At 39.9% G+C, this 16,616-nt stretch overlaps 1 protein-coding gene and 1 long non-coding RNA gene across 3 annotated transcripts in view; one reads left to right on the forward strand and one right to left on the reverse strand.

Moving 5' to 3' along the window:
* LOC311618919 overlaps positions 1–16,616 on the reverse strand; it is a 422,988-nt gene that overhangs the window by 362,768 nt on the left and 43,604 nt on the right. The window lies entirely within an intron of this gene.
* On the forward strand, positions 494–14,797 carry SLC38A2 (solute carrier family 38 member 2). 2 transcript variants are annotated; one of them, XM_084876752.1, is made up of 16 exons: positions 494–842; positions 2,046–2,260; positions 2,574–2,655; positions 2,808–2,923; positions 5,554–5,627; positions 5,731–5,823; positions 5,950–6,031; positions 7,415–7,497; positions 7,929–7,987; positions 8,078–8,233; positions 8,874–8,953; positions 9,061–9,161; positions 9,720–9,844; positions 10,190–10,334; positions 10,447–10,544; positions 11,749–14,797. In XM_084876752.1, the coding sequence occupies exons 2-16, from the start codon at positions 2,145–2,147 to the stop codon at positions 11,833–11,835; spliced, it is 1,497 nt and encodes a 498-aa protein (XP_084732878.1). In that variant the 5' UTR covers positions 494–842; positions 2,046–2,144; the 3' UTR covers positions 11,836–14,797. The 2 variants fall into 2 exon arrangements, with proteins under 2 accessions (XP_084732878.1, XP_084732879.1); XM_084876753.1 differs by lacking the exon at positions 2,808–2,923 and having other exon boundaries at positions 550–842.

The following is a 16,616-nucleotide window of genomic DNA, read 5'->3' on the forward strand; positions in this document are numbered from 1 at the left end:
GCTGAAGAGTGAAAGCAGGTCTAGACGAAGAGGAAAGGAGAACGGAACCTGACCACGGAAACAATCTTGCTGCCGGCGTTAGCCCAAATTTGGAAGAAAAAAAACAACAAAAACAAACCCATGGAAACCATAACAATAACAAGAAGGAAAGGGTTGCGTGCTGGGAATGGGTCCCCCAAAATGCTTGAGTTTAGAAAGCAAACTGCTGGGAACACGGCCCGAGGGGAAATTGAAGAAGATTCCTTAGAGACAACCGCGTAGGTTGGCCACCAATCCCGGCAGACATGGACAGGGAAGCCTGGGCGGAGGGGATCCCCCAGGCTGGCCGGGGACCCCGGGGGAGAGAGGGGGGTTTGGCATTCCGGGAGCGCGGGGGGCGCGGGGCGGGAGGGCGGGAGGCGCGGGCGGGCGGGGGGCGGGCCCTGCGGCCGGGGGCGGGCCCAGGTGGGTGTTGATGCACAAAGAAAAGCACCCGGAGGCCGGGCGGCCCCGCCCACTGACGCGTCCTCGGGGTGGCCGCTATAACCCGCGCCGTTCCCCGGCCACTCCGGAGTCTCCATACCCGCTGTCCCGGCGCGCCTGGCCCCGCACCGCCCCCGCTGCCCGGCCACGCGTGCCCGCACACCCTCGCGCCTTTCCCCCGAGACGGCGGACGGACGCCGCACGATTAGGGAGGCAACTTGCCGTTTCCCTTTCTTTTTTTTTTTAATTAAAATTATTTTTTCTGCTTATTGTTAGGGGGGAGGAGAGATTTTTGTTTTGTTTACAATTTTTTGTTTGAGAAAAAACCCCACTGGAGGAGTTTGCGTGACATCCGGGATCCAGAAGCGGAGACCACCGAGGTAACAGCGCGGGGGGGACGCCGCGGGGGGTCCCCGCAAAGGGCGCGAGGCCCCGGCGGGGGTGGGGGAGGGGGACGGGCCCGGCGGGAAGGCAGCTGCGGGGGTCGTTTCCTCCCCCGGAGAGAGCGCTTATATGGTGATCGGGGCCGGCCTTGCCCCCGGCCTTACCCCCGGCCCACCAGCGGGATGGTGGGGGGAGAGGGTGGCCGCCCACCTTCGGGCCGGGGAGGGGTGCGCGGCGCGGGGGCCTCGTGCCCGCCCGGAGCGGAGCCGCATTCTCCCGTTAGGGGGAGGGGAGCCAGCCGGGCCCGCGTCTCCTCCGCTGCGGCAAGTCTTGTGACTGGTTTGCATGAATAAAAATCATCACATCCAGGGTGTTCTGGCATTTGGGGGGCGCGGAGGAGGTGGGTTTGGGTTTCCAGGGTAGCCGAGGCGGCCACGGTTTGGGGAAGACGGGCGGGCAGGAGAGGACGTTTGACAATCGGCGATCGATATTGCATCAGTTGCCTTTCCGGGCATAGGAGGGGCCGGCGGCGCCAGCAGAGCCCGCTCGCCAGCCACATGCCAGCGGATGGGAGTGCGGACGGCAGTGCTCGAGGGCACGGGCGCGCGGTGTCAACACAGCCGCTGCGCTCCCGGGGAGGTCCCTCTCCCCGGCTCCACGGAGCCTCCGCCTGCCCTCCGCGCCCCCTCGGGGGGCTCGCGGCCGCAGTGGCATCCCCGCTCTGGGGGCTCCGGGAATAAGAGGACGGGCTCTGCTGTCCTAAATGCTGCGATCGGGGAGCTCCGGGTGCGCCCGCCCGGGCGGCATGCATGCACACCGAGCCAGCGCCTGGGTGGGCTGTGCGCCCGGCGAGTCTGAGCACGACCCGGGGAGGGTGGGGAGGGAAGCCACAGACCTCCTCCCCGCACCCCTTCCCCGGACCTGGCGTCACGGAGAGGCTGAAATACTAAGATCTGCTGCGGGGCTTGGGGGTCCGGGGGGCGCGGGACCCGGGCGGGCGCGGCGCCGCCGCGGTGGGACCATCTTTGTTCTCCGCGGCTCGCCCGCCGTCGGTACTTTTCCGCCCCTCGGCGCGCCCCCGCCCCGCGCGCGCGGCTGGTACTTTTCCACTCGCCGGGCGGGGCCGGAGCGGGGCGTCACGTGACCCGGCGGGGCGGGCGCTGCGGGTCCTGACGCGCCGCCTCTACCTTCGCCCGCAGGCAGGCAGGAGGGCGGGCGGACTGACGCCGGCGGTGCACCGCGAAGGACAAAAGGAGTCCAGTGTTGCTCGAAGCATCGGATCCCTCCCGGCGCCCAGCATGAAGAAAGCCGAAGTGGGCAGGTTCAGTATTTCCCCGGATGAGGACAGCAGCAGCTACAGCTCCAACAGCGACTTCAACTACCCCTACCCCACCAAGCAAGCTGCCCTGAAAAGGTGGGAGAAGTTCTGTCCTTTAAAAAAAAAAAAAAATGCGGCTTGTGCTTCTGATTCTTTAAATTACTGTAGCATTTGGAGAGTGATCTGTAGCATGTGGAGAAGGATGTGTAGCATTTGGAGAGTGATCTCTGAAAGAGCTTCGGGCTGTCTTAATTGCAGTGACAGTATCTGGCGTGAAAGTAGACTCCTACTTAAAACTTAAGCATGTAAATAAAGGTGTGTGACAACGAAAGCGCTTTTTTGTGTTAAAGCATCCTCTTGTCTGTTTCGATCCAACTTAAGATTTTTTTTCTTTCTTTTTTTTTTGCAGCCATTATGTAGATGTAGATCCTGAAAACCAGAACTTTTTACTTGAATCGAATTTGGGGAAAAAGAAGTATGAAACAGACTTTGTAAGTTAAAAGTAATAAATAATGTGTGTGTCTGTGGCTTTAATGGAGTGAAAGAATAGTTTTTGCTTTTAGATTTCAAATCTTAAGTTGCCCACAGCTGGTTTTCTCCATTTAATTATTATATGTTTGGTTATCGTTTTCCCTCTATGTAGCATCCAGGTACTACTTCCTTTGGAATGTCAGTATTTAATCTGAGCAATGCGATTGTGGGCAGTGGAATCCTTGGGCTTTCTTATGCCATGGCTAATACTGGAATTGCTCTGTTTATGTAAGTATGTGTAAGTAGTGAGTCTGCCATGCAGGGCAGTTAATATGATGATACAATGCGTTTTGGCCCCAGAAACTAACTTGAAATTCATTTGCTTAAAATTTAAAATACGAGAAATAAAAAAATATGTATTTTATTCTGGTATATAATTGCATGATATCAAGAAAGCCAATTAGGGGAAACTAGGACAACAATTAAAACTGATAAATTAAGTCTAAAGTCTTTAAGTCAATGGGAATAGTTAAGACAAAGTATTAACAGGTGGGTGGGTATTTTAAAGGAAGTATCAATAAATCCAGGGTAGTTAGAAATTTTACTTGGCAAAAATCTGAAGCAAAAAAAATATTAATAAACATAGTACTTCGAAATCAGTTTGGTAAATTGGCATAGACTCCCCAAGGACCTGTGGCCCCTGCATGTTTAAGGAAAAACAAAAAATGTATTTATAATCTTATATATATATAATTGTGGGCAATGGAATTTGCTAACCTGAAATAGGTTTGTTTTAAGAAAAGTGAGTCATAAAGTGGTTTTTAAATATTTATTCTAGATCTGATTGCCATATGCCATAGCAAAAAAATTGTTTTAATAAGTACCTGCTTCTAAATGGTATTTTTTTTTTTCTTAGTTGTCAAGTTAGAATTAATTACTCGTGTGCTTTCCAGCGTGTATACCTAGAATAGAATTTTGGAGCTATAGAAGATTTTAGAGCAGTGGTTCTTCACCATAGTGGGGGGGGTCATGGGCCCTTGGAGAATGTTGTAGAAAGTATGGACCTTAGTTCTAGGGAAAAAAGCACACAACAAAAAAGTACAGGAAAGTTCAGCACGCATTTTCAACGATGTTTGTCATAGGTACTAAGCTTAAGTACCTTTGGGCTTCTGGCTAAGTCAATTTCTGTGGAAGATGCATGACTGATTTTGTTGTACAGATGAAGAAACATGGAATTTTGTCCCGTTGTGACAGATAGACATTTTGTTAGCTGACAGGTGTCTTCTCTTCAAGTTATTTTCCCAGCAGAGTAAAAAGTTCATGAAAAGAAAAGGAGACCTTTGCAAAGCTCTGCTTTTTGGTGAAATCCAAGCTGAAGTTAAGCACAGTTTGAGTTTTGGAAGCCAGAATTAATCTTCATCAACAGGAGGCTTTTGAGACCTCTTACTAAAGTGAAGGACCAGACATTTACATAGAAAGGCCCCTGGAGTTTCAAAGTTTTTAGTGAGAGAATTGAATGGCATCATTATTAACTATTTGAAAGCCTTTCTAACTCTTACTATAAAAACTGGAAGCCATTTTTAAGTGGGATTCTAGTGCAGTATTTTGGTATCTCATGGTATCTCAGTTTCATAAGTAAAACCACAATTCTGATATGTTAGCCTTGCGCTTGGGAAATTATATATATTTTAATAGGGTCTCTGTGTTTTATGATGATGGTTAAATAGTATCAGGAGTGCTAACGTGGTTTTTAATCCATCCGTATTTTACTCCGTAGCTCACCTTATCAAGTAGAGTCAATCTTGAGGTTGAAAGAGAACCTCAGAGGTTCTGAAGTCCATGCATGCCTCACTGTCATTTCAGTGTAAAGAAAGGAGGACTGGATTTGTCAGCATGCTTTGAAAACCATTTATTATTAAACCAGCAGCTTTGACTACTTAGAGGTTAGGCTGATGATGTCCTTGCCCCCCTCAGATTAGACCCCATACAACATTTGGCATTAGAGGAGCAGTTTGATGTCACCACCTATGTTTAACTAACAGACATGTAAGGTCTTTGCCAGACCTTATATGGTACTGTAGTCGGTTTGCTCTTACAGAATCAAAAAGAACTTGACTGTCTTCTTGTTTGTAGAGTTTAGAGTTTTCTATAAGAGTTTACCTGATTTTGATTTGTTGTTCCTTCTGCTAAAAAGAAATTTATATTTTCCTTGGCTTGCCCCGGGGAGGAAAATAAAGCTGGGATGAGAGAGAACCTGTGCCCTAAAGGGAAACATGATGAAACCTTAGTCCCAGTTCTTTTTCCCCCACCCTATTCTAGGGAGGCCATAACCTAGAGAGTTGGAATAATAAGTCTACATGTTCTAAATAGCACAGGCATTGTTTAACTTAGTGACAGTGCTGGGCCTATATCCCACACCATAGAGTGTCACATTCGCTGCTTCTCTGACATATGCTATCTCAGTTGGATCTCAAAAGTACCTTGTAGGCTGGGTTTCCTGGCAGGTATTATCACCATTTTACAGGTGAAATGAACTACCAAAGTGCAGACAGGTGGCAAGTATGCAGTTATGAATGGTGTCAGAATCAAGTTTTAAGTCTCATAACTCCACCACTTTAAAGCTTGGCTTTCCATAACTCCCTGCATGCTTGGTTCAGTGGGTAAACTCCTGCCCTTGCTAGTGCTTGCTGTAGAGCTTATTCTATTACCTGAGACATGATGTAAGTTTCTTTAGGGCTAGGTAAAAGAATATGTTGACACTGTAGCCAGTAGCGTGTCATTCTTGAGGACATGCTATCTAGCACAAAAGCATTAGGACAAGTTCCATATTTAGTGTTCACATAGCAACACTGAAAAATTGTCTTTAAATAGAGCTATGCTTGTTTGTAACCTTGTACCTTTTCTTTCTCTCTCATCAGAATTCTCTTGACATTTGTGTCAATATTTTCCCTGTATTCTGTTCATCTCCTTTTGAAGACTGCCAATGAAGGAGGTATGGTAGCATTCTTGGTATTTCGGAAACAATTATGCCTGTGTGATTTTTGCTCTCCCGTATAAAATACTTGCCTCACGCTGCCGTGTTCTTCAAATTACAGGGTCTTTATCATATGAACAGTTGGGACACAAAGCATTTGGAATGGCTGGAAAGCTTGCAGCTTCTGGATCGATTACAATGCAAAATATTGGAGGTAAGAATTTTTTAAAAGATGAGATTTTGGGTAGACTTTGCTTTGTGTAGCAGAGTGGTGACACGCTACTTTTGGTGTCACGTGCCACATTTTGCACTTGTAATGGTATAATTTCTTTCCCTCCAGCTATGTCAAGCTACCTCTTCATAGTGAAATATGAGTTACCTTTGGTGATCAAGGCATTAATGAACATTGAAGATACAACTGGGTAGGTGCTAAGTAAGGTTACTCATAAGAAACAATTGTAGTCTAAAATAGTTAGATACATTTTATCAGAGTTGGGTACAAAATTATTATCAGTAAATTATTGTAAATGTTATTGTTGAAACGGAGAACTTTTGAGAATGAAAAGCCAAAGATGGTGGCTAGTCCTGTAACTCTGAATAACGTTAAGTTCTAACCTACACGTAGAAACAGGTTTTCTAAACTTTCCTCTTTATAGTTACTCTTTAGAAATTATAGCTGAGCAGCACCCCAACCTATGTCAGGACTACAACTTTGAATTGTGTTTAAAAACCAACTCCTATCTGCTTTTTGTAAATTAGAAATTCTTAAAACTTAAATCTTTTTTAACTTTGTAATACCAGAAATGTATGAGCATGATGTAGACATTTTATCCTTCTAGCAAAGTTACTCATCCCAGACTACTAACATGTTTTTATCTAAACTAAACATGGGGGAGATAATTTACTTCCCCACTTATATGCAGCCTTTTAGCTCAAAATCCAGATGTGTTGTGGTAATCTCCATGCTTTAGAAGTTTATCTGAGTAACCTGATCTATAGATACTAGTTTTCTGTTGGATCTTTGTTGCTGAAGCGAGTGGAGCAGAATTCACAGGGCAATTGGAATTTGAAATAGTGATTTAAAAGAGAGGGTATAGTTGACTAAGGAAAAAATACTGCTAGAACTCTTAGGACTCCTGGGTAGTATTTTCTCTTAACTTGAGAAGGAATCTTTTGATTATTTTTAGATTTAAGTTGGATCGAGTTATTAAAATATACTCTTGACAACCTGGAATATAAGTCCTGGTTTGGGGATTGGTTTTTGTCTGTTTTGTTTTTGCCTATGTGTTTTGTCTATGTATGAAAAAATTTCTTTGTTGAAGTATTTCATATGTACATTTGCTAACAAATTTCTGAAAATAGCTTATTTTAAAATTTCCTTGTTTCTAGCATTACAAATTACAAACCAAAGCCATGACAAAGTTTGGTGTACAGTTTTTCTAAAAATGCTCCAAGATAAGATTACTGGCTTAACAGTGCCTCTTTGTGTTCTCTATATTAGTAGCAAGCATTTAAGAAGTGTTTTATGTTATGAATCAACTGGCAGCCTTCCCAGAGCAAACAGTGGGACAAAAGTTATACTGTTTCATACCCCATTCCTAACCTGAGTGAACACTCATCTAGCACCAAAGTTGGAGATATTTACTCCTGTTCATAGGCTTTTTGAATAAGCGATACTTCCAAACCTATCTTTTTTTGTGTATGTTTTTATAGTACTTATATAAAATGAGTCCTGTGAGATGATGTGTATATTATTCTGAGAATATTTGTGGCTGGTTTTGACCTTGTTTTTCTTTCCAATTCAGACAGTGGTATCTGAACGGTGACTATTTGGTTCTACTGGTGTCGTTGCTGCTCATTCTTCCTTTATCACTGCTGAAAAATTTAGGTGAGCAAACCCATCTCTACAAGCCAAAGAGGCTAGAAATGACCCTCTCACTAGCTAATTGGCTTTCTCTTATAGACATTGAGAGCTAAAAAGCTCTAAAAACATATCTTTAGGAGTTGTAGCATGCAAACCTCTTTAGGTCTTTCACAATCCTAGCACGATCACCACCAGGGCACTTAAAATATGGTATTGACATTTTATAATATCTTGTACTTTGTAAATAATAATTACAGGATACGAATGAAAGTTTCTGTTTTAGTTGTTAGGAACTATTTTTAACTAATTCTGTGGCTTAGTATGTAAGAATTAGAAACTTAATATTGTGGCCATATTGAAGTCTTCCAAGCAGAATTGAGTTATTTTATTTAGTAGAAGAAATATATTTGACCTAAACCTATTTCATTAAATTAACATTTATCTCCCCCTGCCAGGATATTTGGGATATACCAGTGGCCTTTCCTTGTTGTGTATGCTGTTCTTTCTGATTGTGGTAGGTATAACTTCTTTAAAGCTAGAAAAAAATTTTTATATGCCCTGTCACATCATTCAGTTTAACAAATGAAAAATAATATATTTTCAGGTGATTTGCAAGAAATTTGAGATTGCTTGTCCTTTTGAAGATACAATAAGCATAAACAGCACCTTCATAGATCCAACAGCTTTAGTACCTCATATGGCATTTAACTCGACTGATGATGATTCTTGCAGACCGCATTATTTTTTCTTCAACTCACAGGTAACTAAATATAATCTTCATTTTCTGAAAGGAAAATTTTAGGGAAGAAAAGGGGGAAACTTTAAAGTAACTCCCAGGGTAAAGGAAGAGGGGTAAGAGCTGCTCTTTAGAAAAAAAAAATGATTAGCTTATTACTGAGGACTGAGAAGAAAGCATTGGTTTTGTGTCTTAAAGTAGATTAAGAAATGAGCCCTAGCAGGTTTGTCTCAGTGGATAGAGTGTCAGCCTGCTGAGTAAAGGGTCCCGGTTTGATTCCAACCAAGGGCACAGGTCTGAGTGCAGGCTCAATCCCCAATAGTGGGCATGCAGGAAGCAGCCAATCATTGATTCTCTCTCATCATCAATGTTTCTATCTTTCTCTCTGAAATCAATAAAAAAAATTTTTTTTTTAATGGAATAAGAAATGAAATATATTATGAAATGGAATAAGAAATGAAATAATAATTGACACATTCAGAAATTAGGATGCTGATTACACATCGTGAACAAATTAGAAGATTGGAATTTAATTATGTAAGGAAAACTATTGTAGGTTTTGATTATAACATTAGTTGATATAAAATATATATAAGTTGCACAACTGATAAGACATGAGTTTGTTACATTGGGATATTGAGTGCATTTTTATATCTTTTTACAGACTGTGTATGCTGTCCCAATTCTGACTTTTTCATTTGTTTGTCATCCTGCTATTCTTCCCATTTATGAAGAGCTGAAAGAGTGAGTGCTATACCTATTTTAATGTAGGTTTATTGGGAAAAAATTATGTGATTACTGCTATAACTACTGCTAATAAATATTTTTGTGTTTTCTTTGAATTTACATAGTCGCAGCCGTAGAAGGATGATGAATGTATCCAAGATTTCATTTTTTGCTATGTTTCTCATGTACCTGTTTGCTGCCCTTTTTGGATACTTGACATTTTATGGTAAATAATGTCTGTGTTTTTTTGTTTGTTTTTAAATCACATTGTGAGATGAAATTGATATTTTAATACCTATAATTCTATATTTCATTTGTGATAAGAAATTAAATTTAGAGCTTAGAATTTCCTATGGTATATTTAATCAGTAATTTTTAGAATCCAGGTTCAAAAGTATACCATTAGTCATTTGATGCCATTTTTTATATGATATATTTCTATCAGCATTCATCCTACCTTTTTCCTCCCATCACTTTCAAATTATACAACACATGCAAACTGTAAGCCAGATCATGGGATTTAGCTGTTTAGCTCCTGTTGTTTTTAATGGGGGTCATGTGGCTAAATCTCTACTTGGGATTTAGAAAAATTTTCCTTCAATGTTATTTTAATTGCATTAACCCTAATTCTAAATTAATCTTATTAGCTTCTTAGTTGGTAGTTATTTTGTGAGTGACTAGTAATAACTTAGTAAATTTTGCCACAAGTTAGATTTTCTACCTAATCTCCAGAGAAAACAGCACACTTAAAGTTTTGCTTTTGTCTTTTTGTCTTTCTCCACAGATAAAGTAGAGTCTGAACTGCTTCATACATACTCGAAAGTCTTGGGAGCTGATATCCTTCTTCTCATTGTCCGGCTGGCTGTGTTAATGGCTGTCACCCTGACAGTTCCAGTGGTTATTTTCCCAGTAAGTAAATCACTTGCTCTTTTTTGAGGAGGAATGAGTTTAAATGTGAAGATTTGTGAAATTTTTATCTTCTGGGAGAAGGGAAACTCCACTAGAGCAAAGCTGAATTGATGGTCGTTTTGAGGGGTCTTTTTAAAAATACTTGTAAATTTTTAAAACATCCCAGGGCATGTTTTTCATAATTGAAGGTGTTAAATGATCTTTCAATGTTAATAAAACAGCAGTAGAGGAAGGGGCACAATTTTATTTAAATAGCTGTTTGTTTTAAATAGGTTTTCTATTTTGGTTTTTTATTAACTAAAGCTGAAACTTTTAATTTGTTTATCTGTTTGTTTATTTTTGCAGATCCGGAGTTCCATAACTCAGTTGTTTTGTCCAAAAAAAGATTTCACTTGGTGGCGTCATGGTCTCATTACAGTATCGATCTTGGCATTTACCAATCTGCTTGTCATCTTTGTCCCAACTATTAGAGATATCTTTGGTTTCATTGGTAAGTTTTAGAAAATATCAAGCTTGATTTAAGTATCAGGAATTTAAGGTTTAAACAATGGGTGATAAGTGGCTTATTGATCTCTCAAGAAATGGTCAATGTTCTTTTGCAGGTGCATCTGCAGCTGCTATGTTGATTTTTATTCTTCCGTCTGCCTTCTATATCAAGTTAGTTAAGAAAGAGTCCATGAAGTCTGTGCAAAAGATTGGGGTGAGTAAGAGATGGCTCTAGAAACTAATAATCTTCCAATAACAAATTCCTCAACTGATTTTAATTTTAGTCTCTTAGCTATCATTCATTACAGTTTCACTTTTATGTTTCTAGTAAATGTTCCTATAACAGTGTGCTTCACAGTTGAAAGATTCGGGGCAAGGACGTGAAAGACAGTTTGCCTTCTAATACATGCTTAATTTAATTGCAAGAAAGCTATTAGATATTAGAGAGATGGAGTATAAAGTGTAAAGAGACTTAGAGTACAGCACTTGTTGAACAGTATGTGGGGGGCTGCCTGTTGTGTGACAGGCACTTAAATAGGCCTTGAGAATATGAAAGGTTGTTTAGTCGAGCAAGAAAAACCATCTTCAAAGGAAAGTTTGGGGTAGGACTGTTTGTAATAACTAATTTTTCAAAGGGTATGATATATTAAGTACCTTATTTCCTGGCATATATTATAAGACGACTTTTGAAACGAAAAAAAGCCTTTTCAGATTGGCCAGAGTCAGAGAGGCGGTCTATTAAAAAAAGAACTGGTGTTGCCTCGGAAGTGGGGGGTAGTCTTATACAGCGAATATATGCCTAAACCTATGTTTTAACTGTAAAATCAGGGGGGTCGTCTTAAACGTCGGAAAATACGGTAAATGATTCTAGTGGGTCTGTTTAGGAAAAAAGACTGCTTTTCAATTTTTATTCTCTACTACCATTCTAATCTGATTAAAGGACTGGAATTGCTTATGAGCCAACAACTGTCATCTTGTTTACCCCCAGTATATGGTGGCAGTGATTGAAGGGTAGGATTAGAAGTCAACTTCTGTCCATCAGAAAGACCTGGCCTTGGCTCGGGCTGCATTTTAGGATGACTTGGGTTTGTTTTCGTGACCTCAGTTTTTGCTTTGAAAAGATCCAGCCCAGTGCTGCTTTACGAAGTAGTTTATTCAGCAAAGAAAATGATTTGTCTTTTCATTTGAGAGAAAGAAACTTAATGGTGAAATTTTGGAAGGTTTCAGAGAGAGTTATTTTAGAAGACTCTTGGATTACTTCAGACCATTTAAATATCTTCAGCGAGGGGGAACTGTAGTTGTGTAAAATATTGCTGTAATTTTAGTAACGACAAGCCCATTTTTCAAAGTAGAAAGGGGAATGTTGAACGGAACATGTTTTGATGCTTGCTGACCAGTGTTCTCTCTGCTCATTGCAGGCTTTGTTCTTCCTGTTGAGTGGCTTCGTGGTGATGATCGGAAGCATGGTGTTGATTATCCTGGATTGGGTACACAATGCCCATTAACTGGCACTACCAAAACTTCAATTGTCCATTTGATGCCAGTGTTGAGTCAACTCTCAACTGCTATGAAATTTCACCTGATGTTTTCAGTTTCACTTCCTTTTGAAGTGCAGATTCCTCGCTGGTTCTTCTGAGTGCAGAATACGTGAACTCTATTTTTGTTTGTTTGTTTTTTTATTTTTTATTTTTTTATTTTTTTAAAGGAACTATTCTGTATGATAGAAATGGACATTAACAACAAAACCACGAGTCTCGGGTTAATGGAAGTGACAATTTTATTCCATTCCAGAGAATGGACGAACTCTTTAACTTTTATCAAGCCACATGTTTGGCTGTGTCATTGTTTAAACTTGGATATTTTATGGTTTTACTTGAATGTGCCTAATGGAACCATTTGATGTGAGAAACAATTCTTAATTTACAGCAAAGTATTGAAATAACCATTGAGAAAAACACTATTATTTTTTGTACCAAAAATATTTAAAGACCTCAGAAGCACTATTTTACTTTAAAAAAAAAAAAAATGCTTTTTTTGAACATTGTCCAAAAACAGTTGTCAGTAAATTCCGTAAAAAAAATTTTAATTGTTTAAAAACAAATGTAAGTATTATGAAATGAATTGCCTTTTTGTAGGCATAATAAGCCAAATATGTTTTTTATCCAAAATGATTTTTAGAAAAAAATGATGTAATGAAAAATTGTACCATGAGTAGGAGCATAGTTTTTTTCCATTCAGACTTCACCATTTAAGGATAATTGATTGCCTATTGTTATACCAAATCAGATGAACCCTGTTCATCATTTTTCTTCTCTGTTCCCAAATAATTTAGTTCATTCAGACAAATATTTATGGCTTCAGTCTATTAGAATGGAAGATAATGCAGATATTTCTGTGGGGAGTAAAATAACTAATTTTGAGGTACCAAATAGTGCAATTGGGTAAAACAGGGTTTATTCAGTTGCATCTGTTTCCAGAGTTGGGTTGACAGCTCTGGGTTTTTTGGGCCAGCCCTTTTTTTTACTGCTTCCAGCAGTGGAAAATGGGCATTTGATGGCAATAAGGCCAAAACTATTCTAACCAGAGTACAACTTTTCAAAAATGCTCATCTACTACTGGAAGTGTGAATTACTTGATACTGTATGGCTTAGTCATGTTCATGTTTCGTCTACAGTTGAGGTCTAATCTACAGTTTACACCGATATTTGGAATAATGTAAGTTCTCTCTAAATAGGCCACTGGGTTTCATGCAGTAAGCTTTCTAAAAAACTTACTTGCACTGGACTGTCATCTCATTTTTGTACAACACAGAATTATTTGTTTACATCCAAAAAATGGTTAGCTAGGGGAAACAGTGCAACCTGGGTGTAAGTTAGTTGGTACAACTGCATGTTCACCCTTCCACATAAATTCCAGTTAGAACTGAAAACAAAAACAAAAAAAACAACTAGTTGGCTTTTAAGAGCACATTTATTGTATGTTACGGTGTATGGTGAATATATTATTAAATAATGTGGTACTTTGCTCATCAGGCATAATGTCTAAAATCTATTATACATAATTCCATTAGTGGTTGAGGGAAGCAAATAATGGAATCATCAATTGGTCATCTGGCTGTTAAGGTTTTCTCTTGAACTAAACATTTTTTTAGTTCTAGGCAAGGGCCAGAAATGGGGCAGACATGGTTTTTGTTACACATTCTTGTATTATATGTGACTAGCTTATAGATCAGATATGTCTGTACTTAAAAAGACCCTTGTGGAACTGGAAGACGTCTTGTAGTGCTACTTTGGTGAAACCAATGGTCCATTTGTGTTTTTTTCTACAAAAATAAGCAACTGGGGACCACCTAGAAAGGCAGTGAGAAGGCAGATTCTACAGCAGCACTGCTTTCATTTAATTGGGCTTTGGTACTTCCTTTGAATCCAGAACCTCGCCTTTAGTTCAAGACCAAGAATTGGTACTTCTGCTGGAGTTCCTGAGAGAATTGCTGATTTTGGATCTAAGGCCCATCAGAGAATACCAAGTAAAGGTTTATGTCCTTTCCTGGGGAGGAAATGTAATCCATCAACCAGGAAAGAATGGGAAAAACGTCCTCACAGCTAATCAATGTGGGGAGACTCATCCACTCTTCTTTGGCTATTGGAGGTTCAAAATCAGTTGCTGAGGATTAATTCCATTGCATGATCTTGGAGCTCTCTTGTCTGCCGTGAGGTTCCTGAACAGTGAATTCCCATTAATAAGCAGTCTTCAGTATTAAAACCACTGTCTTGTCACCTCATTTCGCATTACTGTCTTCCGTGGATGTTTCAGTTATAACTGTAATGTTATTTATAGAACAGCAGTAATCCATTAAAGCTAACCTATTTTTCAATATTTATGATAATCTATGTACATACATTGTCTGTCCATATGTATTTGTAAATAGGTTGTATATAATTCCATGGGTCAGGTTTGGGTCTTGGGTTCAAATGTATATATTCCTGTAACTTTCTTAACTGCATTTTGATGAATTCACATTATGTATATCTAAGAATTGTCCCAAAATTACCTGTACAGAGATGTCAATATAAACAAATTGATAAATTGTGTAAACACTAAAAATTTTAAATATCATTTAAATTGTATTTGCAATAAACAGACTGGTTAACCATTATTTTTATTTTCTTTTTCATGAAAACTTGGTGCAAATTTAGATCTCTTATTTAAATTTTAAAAAGATCTAAATTTTCAAAATGCAGTAGTTATCAAAATGTGATCTAGTGTAATGAAATCAAATGTGATCTAGTATAAGGAAAGACCTTTGAGAACCTACATGTGTTAATCTTATGTAAATAGTGTAAAAACCCCCTTGTACCGTTAGAGGCCAACAATTCCAGTATGACTTGTTGGCAAAGAGTGCTACACCGTTTCAATGAAACAATGTATGTTTTAACTGAACTAAAATAAATACATGCTTAATCCTGAGTAGCAGTGTTTTCTTTGGGTTAATGGGATCAGCAGTGTCTGATGTATTTTGTAAGGACAACACCTAGCATATAGGTCCATATTGATTTGAATATAATTATGAAGGAAAAAAATGGTGAGGGAAAAAGGTCTGCTTTTAAGTTCCTGAAAGATTGTAAATTGACAGTGAGTAGGAAACAAAAACAAAAAACAACACTGAAAGTCATTTCAAGGACCCAGGTTTGAACCTGCTGCAAGTAGGCCAATAGTGCATCAGAACCACCTGGGGAGCTTTAGAATAGCTTTCTGGAACAAATGCCTTCAATAGCATTCCATAGGTCTGGAGGGCTTCCCACAATCCCTACCCCTGCCCCCCACTTCTCAGAAAGCTACCCAGGTGATACCTGATGCACAGTGTAAGGGGTGCTGAAACTATCTTGGAAGAAGTCAGATTAGTTCTACTTTGGTGAATTAGCAAAGGAGAGGCAGTGCTGGGGAGGACTGAAAGACAAACTGGTGGGTATGTAGATGCACCTTAGTGACACCTAGTGAAGAGGATTACAGCATAGTTTAGGACCTATTTAGGGCTCCTAAAGTGAGCTGTCCACAGTGGAAACAAAACCACAGACAGCAGGTGAGCTTGGGAGTGGTTCCAAAGGCGGGATTCTGTAAGAAACACCCCTGATTAACCTTGGTCAAGTGGGAGGAAACTTGTGGTTAGAAAGTGCAGCAGGATTTGAGCCACAAAGTTACTCATCTGAGAAACAACACCTACCATGTGCAACTCAGATGCCCATGGGAAAGAGGGTAGGGTTATGTATCAGACTTTTATTCTTCTTAATTTTATTTTTAATATGTTTTTTATTTTTAGAGAGAGAAAGGGTGAGATAGAGAGAAAAATCAATGAGAGAAGCACCATTGATTGGCTGTTTCCTGTACTCCCCTTCCTGGGGATCCAGCCCACAACCTGCCTGGGAATTGAACTGGTGACTCTTGGTGAATGGTGCTAGCCCAACCAATTGAGCCACACTGGCTGGGCCAGACTTGGGTTTTAATAGAATCTGTACACTTTCAATTAAACCATTTTTTTAAAATGATACCAAAATGAACCAGAAGGCCAGTTTATTAATCTAAACATAGAAATACATTTAATGGGTAAGTCCACTGAGAAGATCAAAACACAGTTCTATAGCCAGGCAGCCAGCTATACCCAAGAAATTTCAGTAAGCCTGAGGAATGATCTGGAAAGATTTCTAACTAAACCAGAGCTGTTTGTCTTGACTGGAAATACTCTTACCTGGAAAATTGGCTTACTTACAATCAATGAAAGAGAAACACCACATGACCTCACTCATTTGTGGATAATAAAGAACATTATAAACTGATGAACCATAAGATAGAAATAGAAACAGTATATCAACAAGTAGACTGTCAAATTACAGCGGGGAGGGGAGGAAGATCTGGAGGAGATAATAAATCAACCGAAGGACTTGTATACATGCATATAAGTACAACCAATGGACACAAAACTCTAGGGAGGAAGGGGATGTGTGGGAGGGAGGGAGGGGGTCAAAAAAAAAATCAATAAAATATATTAAAAAAAAGAAAAGAAAATTGGCTTACTTAAATTTCTGGTAACAAAATAAAGAAAATCCATTTAAATTAGTTAATGCAAAAGTGGTGGCAGATGGAGAGAACTTCTTAGGAGATTGGGGTACTTCTGAGAAAAGTTAAACAGGCTTCCAAAAGATCAAACACTAGATGTGTTCTAGAAACTTCATTAGAGAACTATACAGTTCGATTCTGAGCAATTTCCTCAGCCAACTTCTCAAAATAAATA

This window comes from Pipistrellus hanaki (assembly GCF_964339955.1).
Source record: "Pipistrellus hanaki genome assembly, chromosome: 3".
Lineage (NCBI taxonomy): Eukaryota > Metazoa > Chordata > Mammalia > Chiroptera > Vespertilionidae > Pipistrellus > Pipistrellus hanaki.

Coding starts and splice junctions, on each gene's coding strand:
- SLC38A2 (XM_084876752.1), top strand. CDS start 2,145: ATGAAGAAAGCCGAAGTGGGCAGGTTCAGTATTTCCCCGGATGAGGAC. Junction 9,162..9,719: donor TGGATACTTGACATTTTATG/GTAAATAATGTC, acceptor CTTTCTCCACAG/ATAAAGTAGAGTCTGAACTG. Junction 10,545..11,748: donor AGTCTGTGCAAAAGATTGGG/GTGAGTAAGAGA, acceptor TGCTCATTGCAG/GCTTTGTTCTTCCTGTTGAG.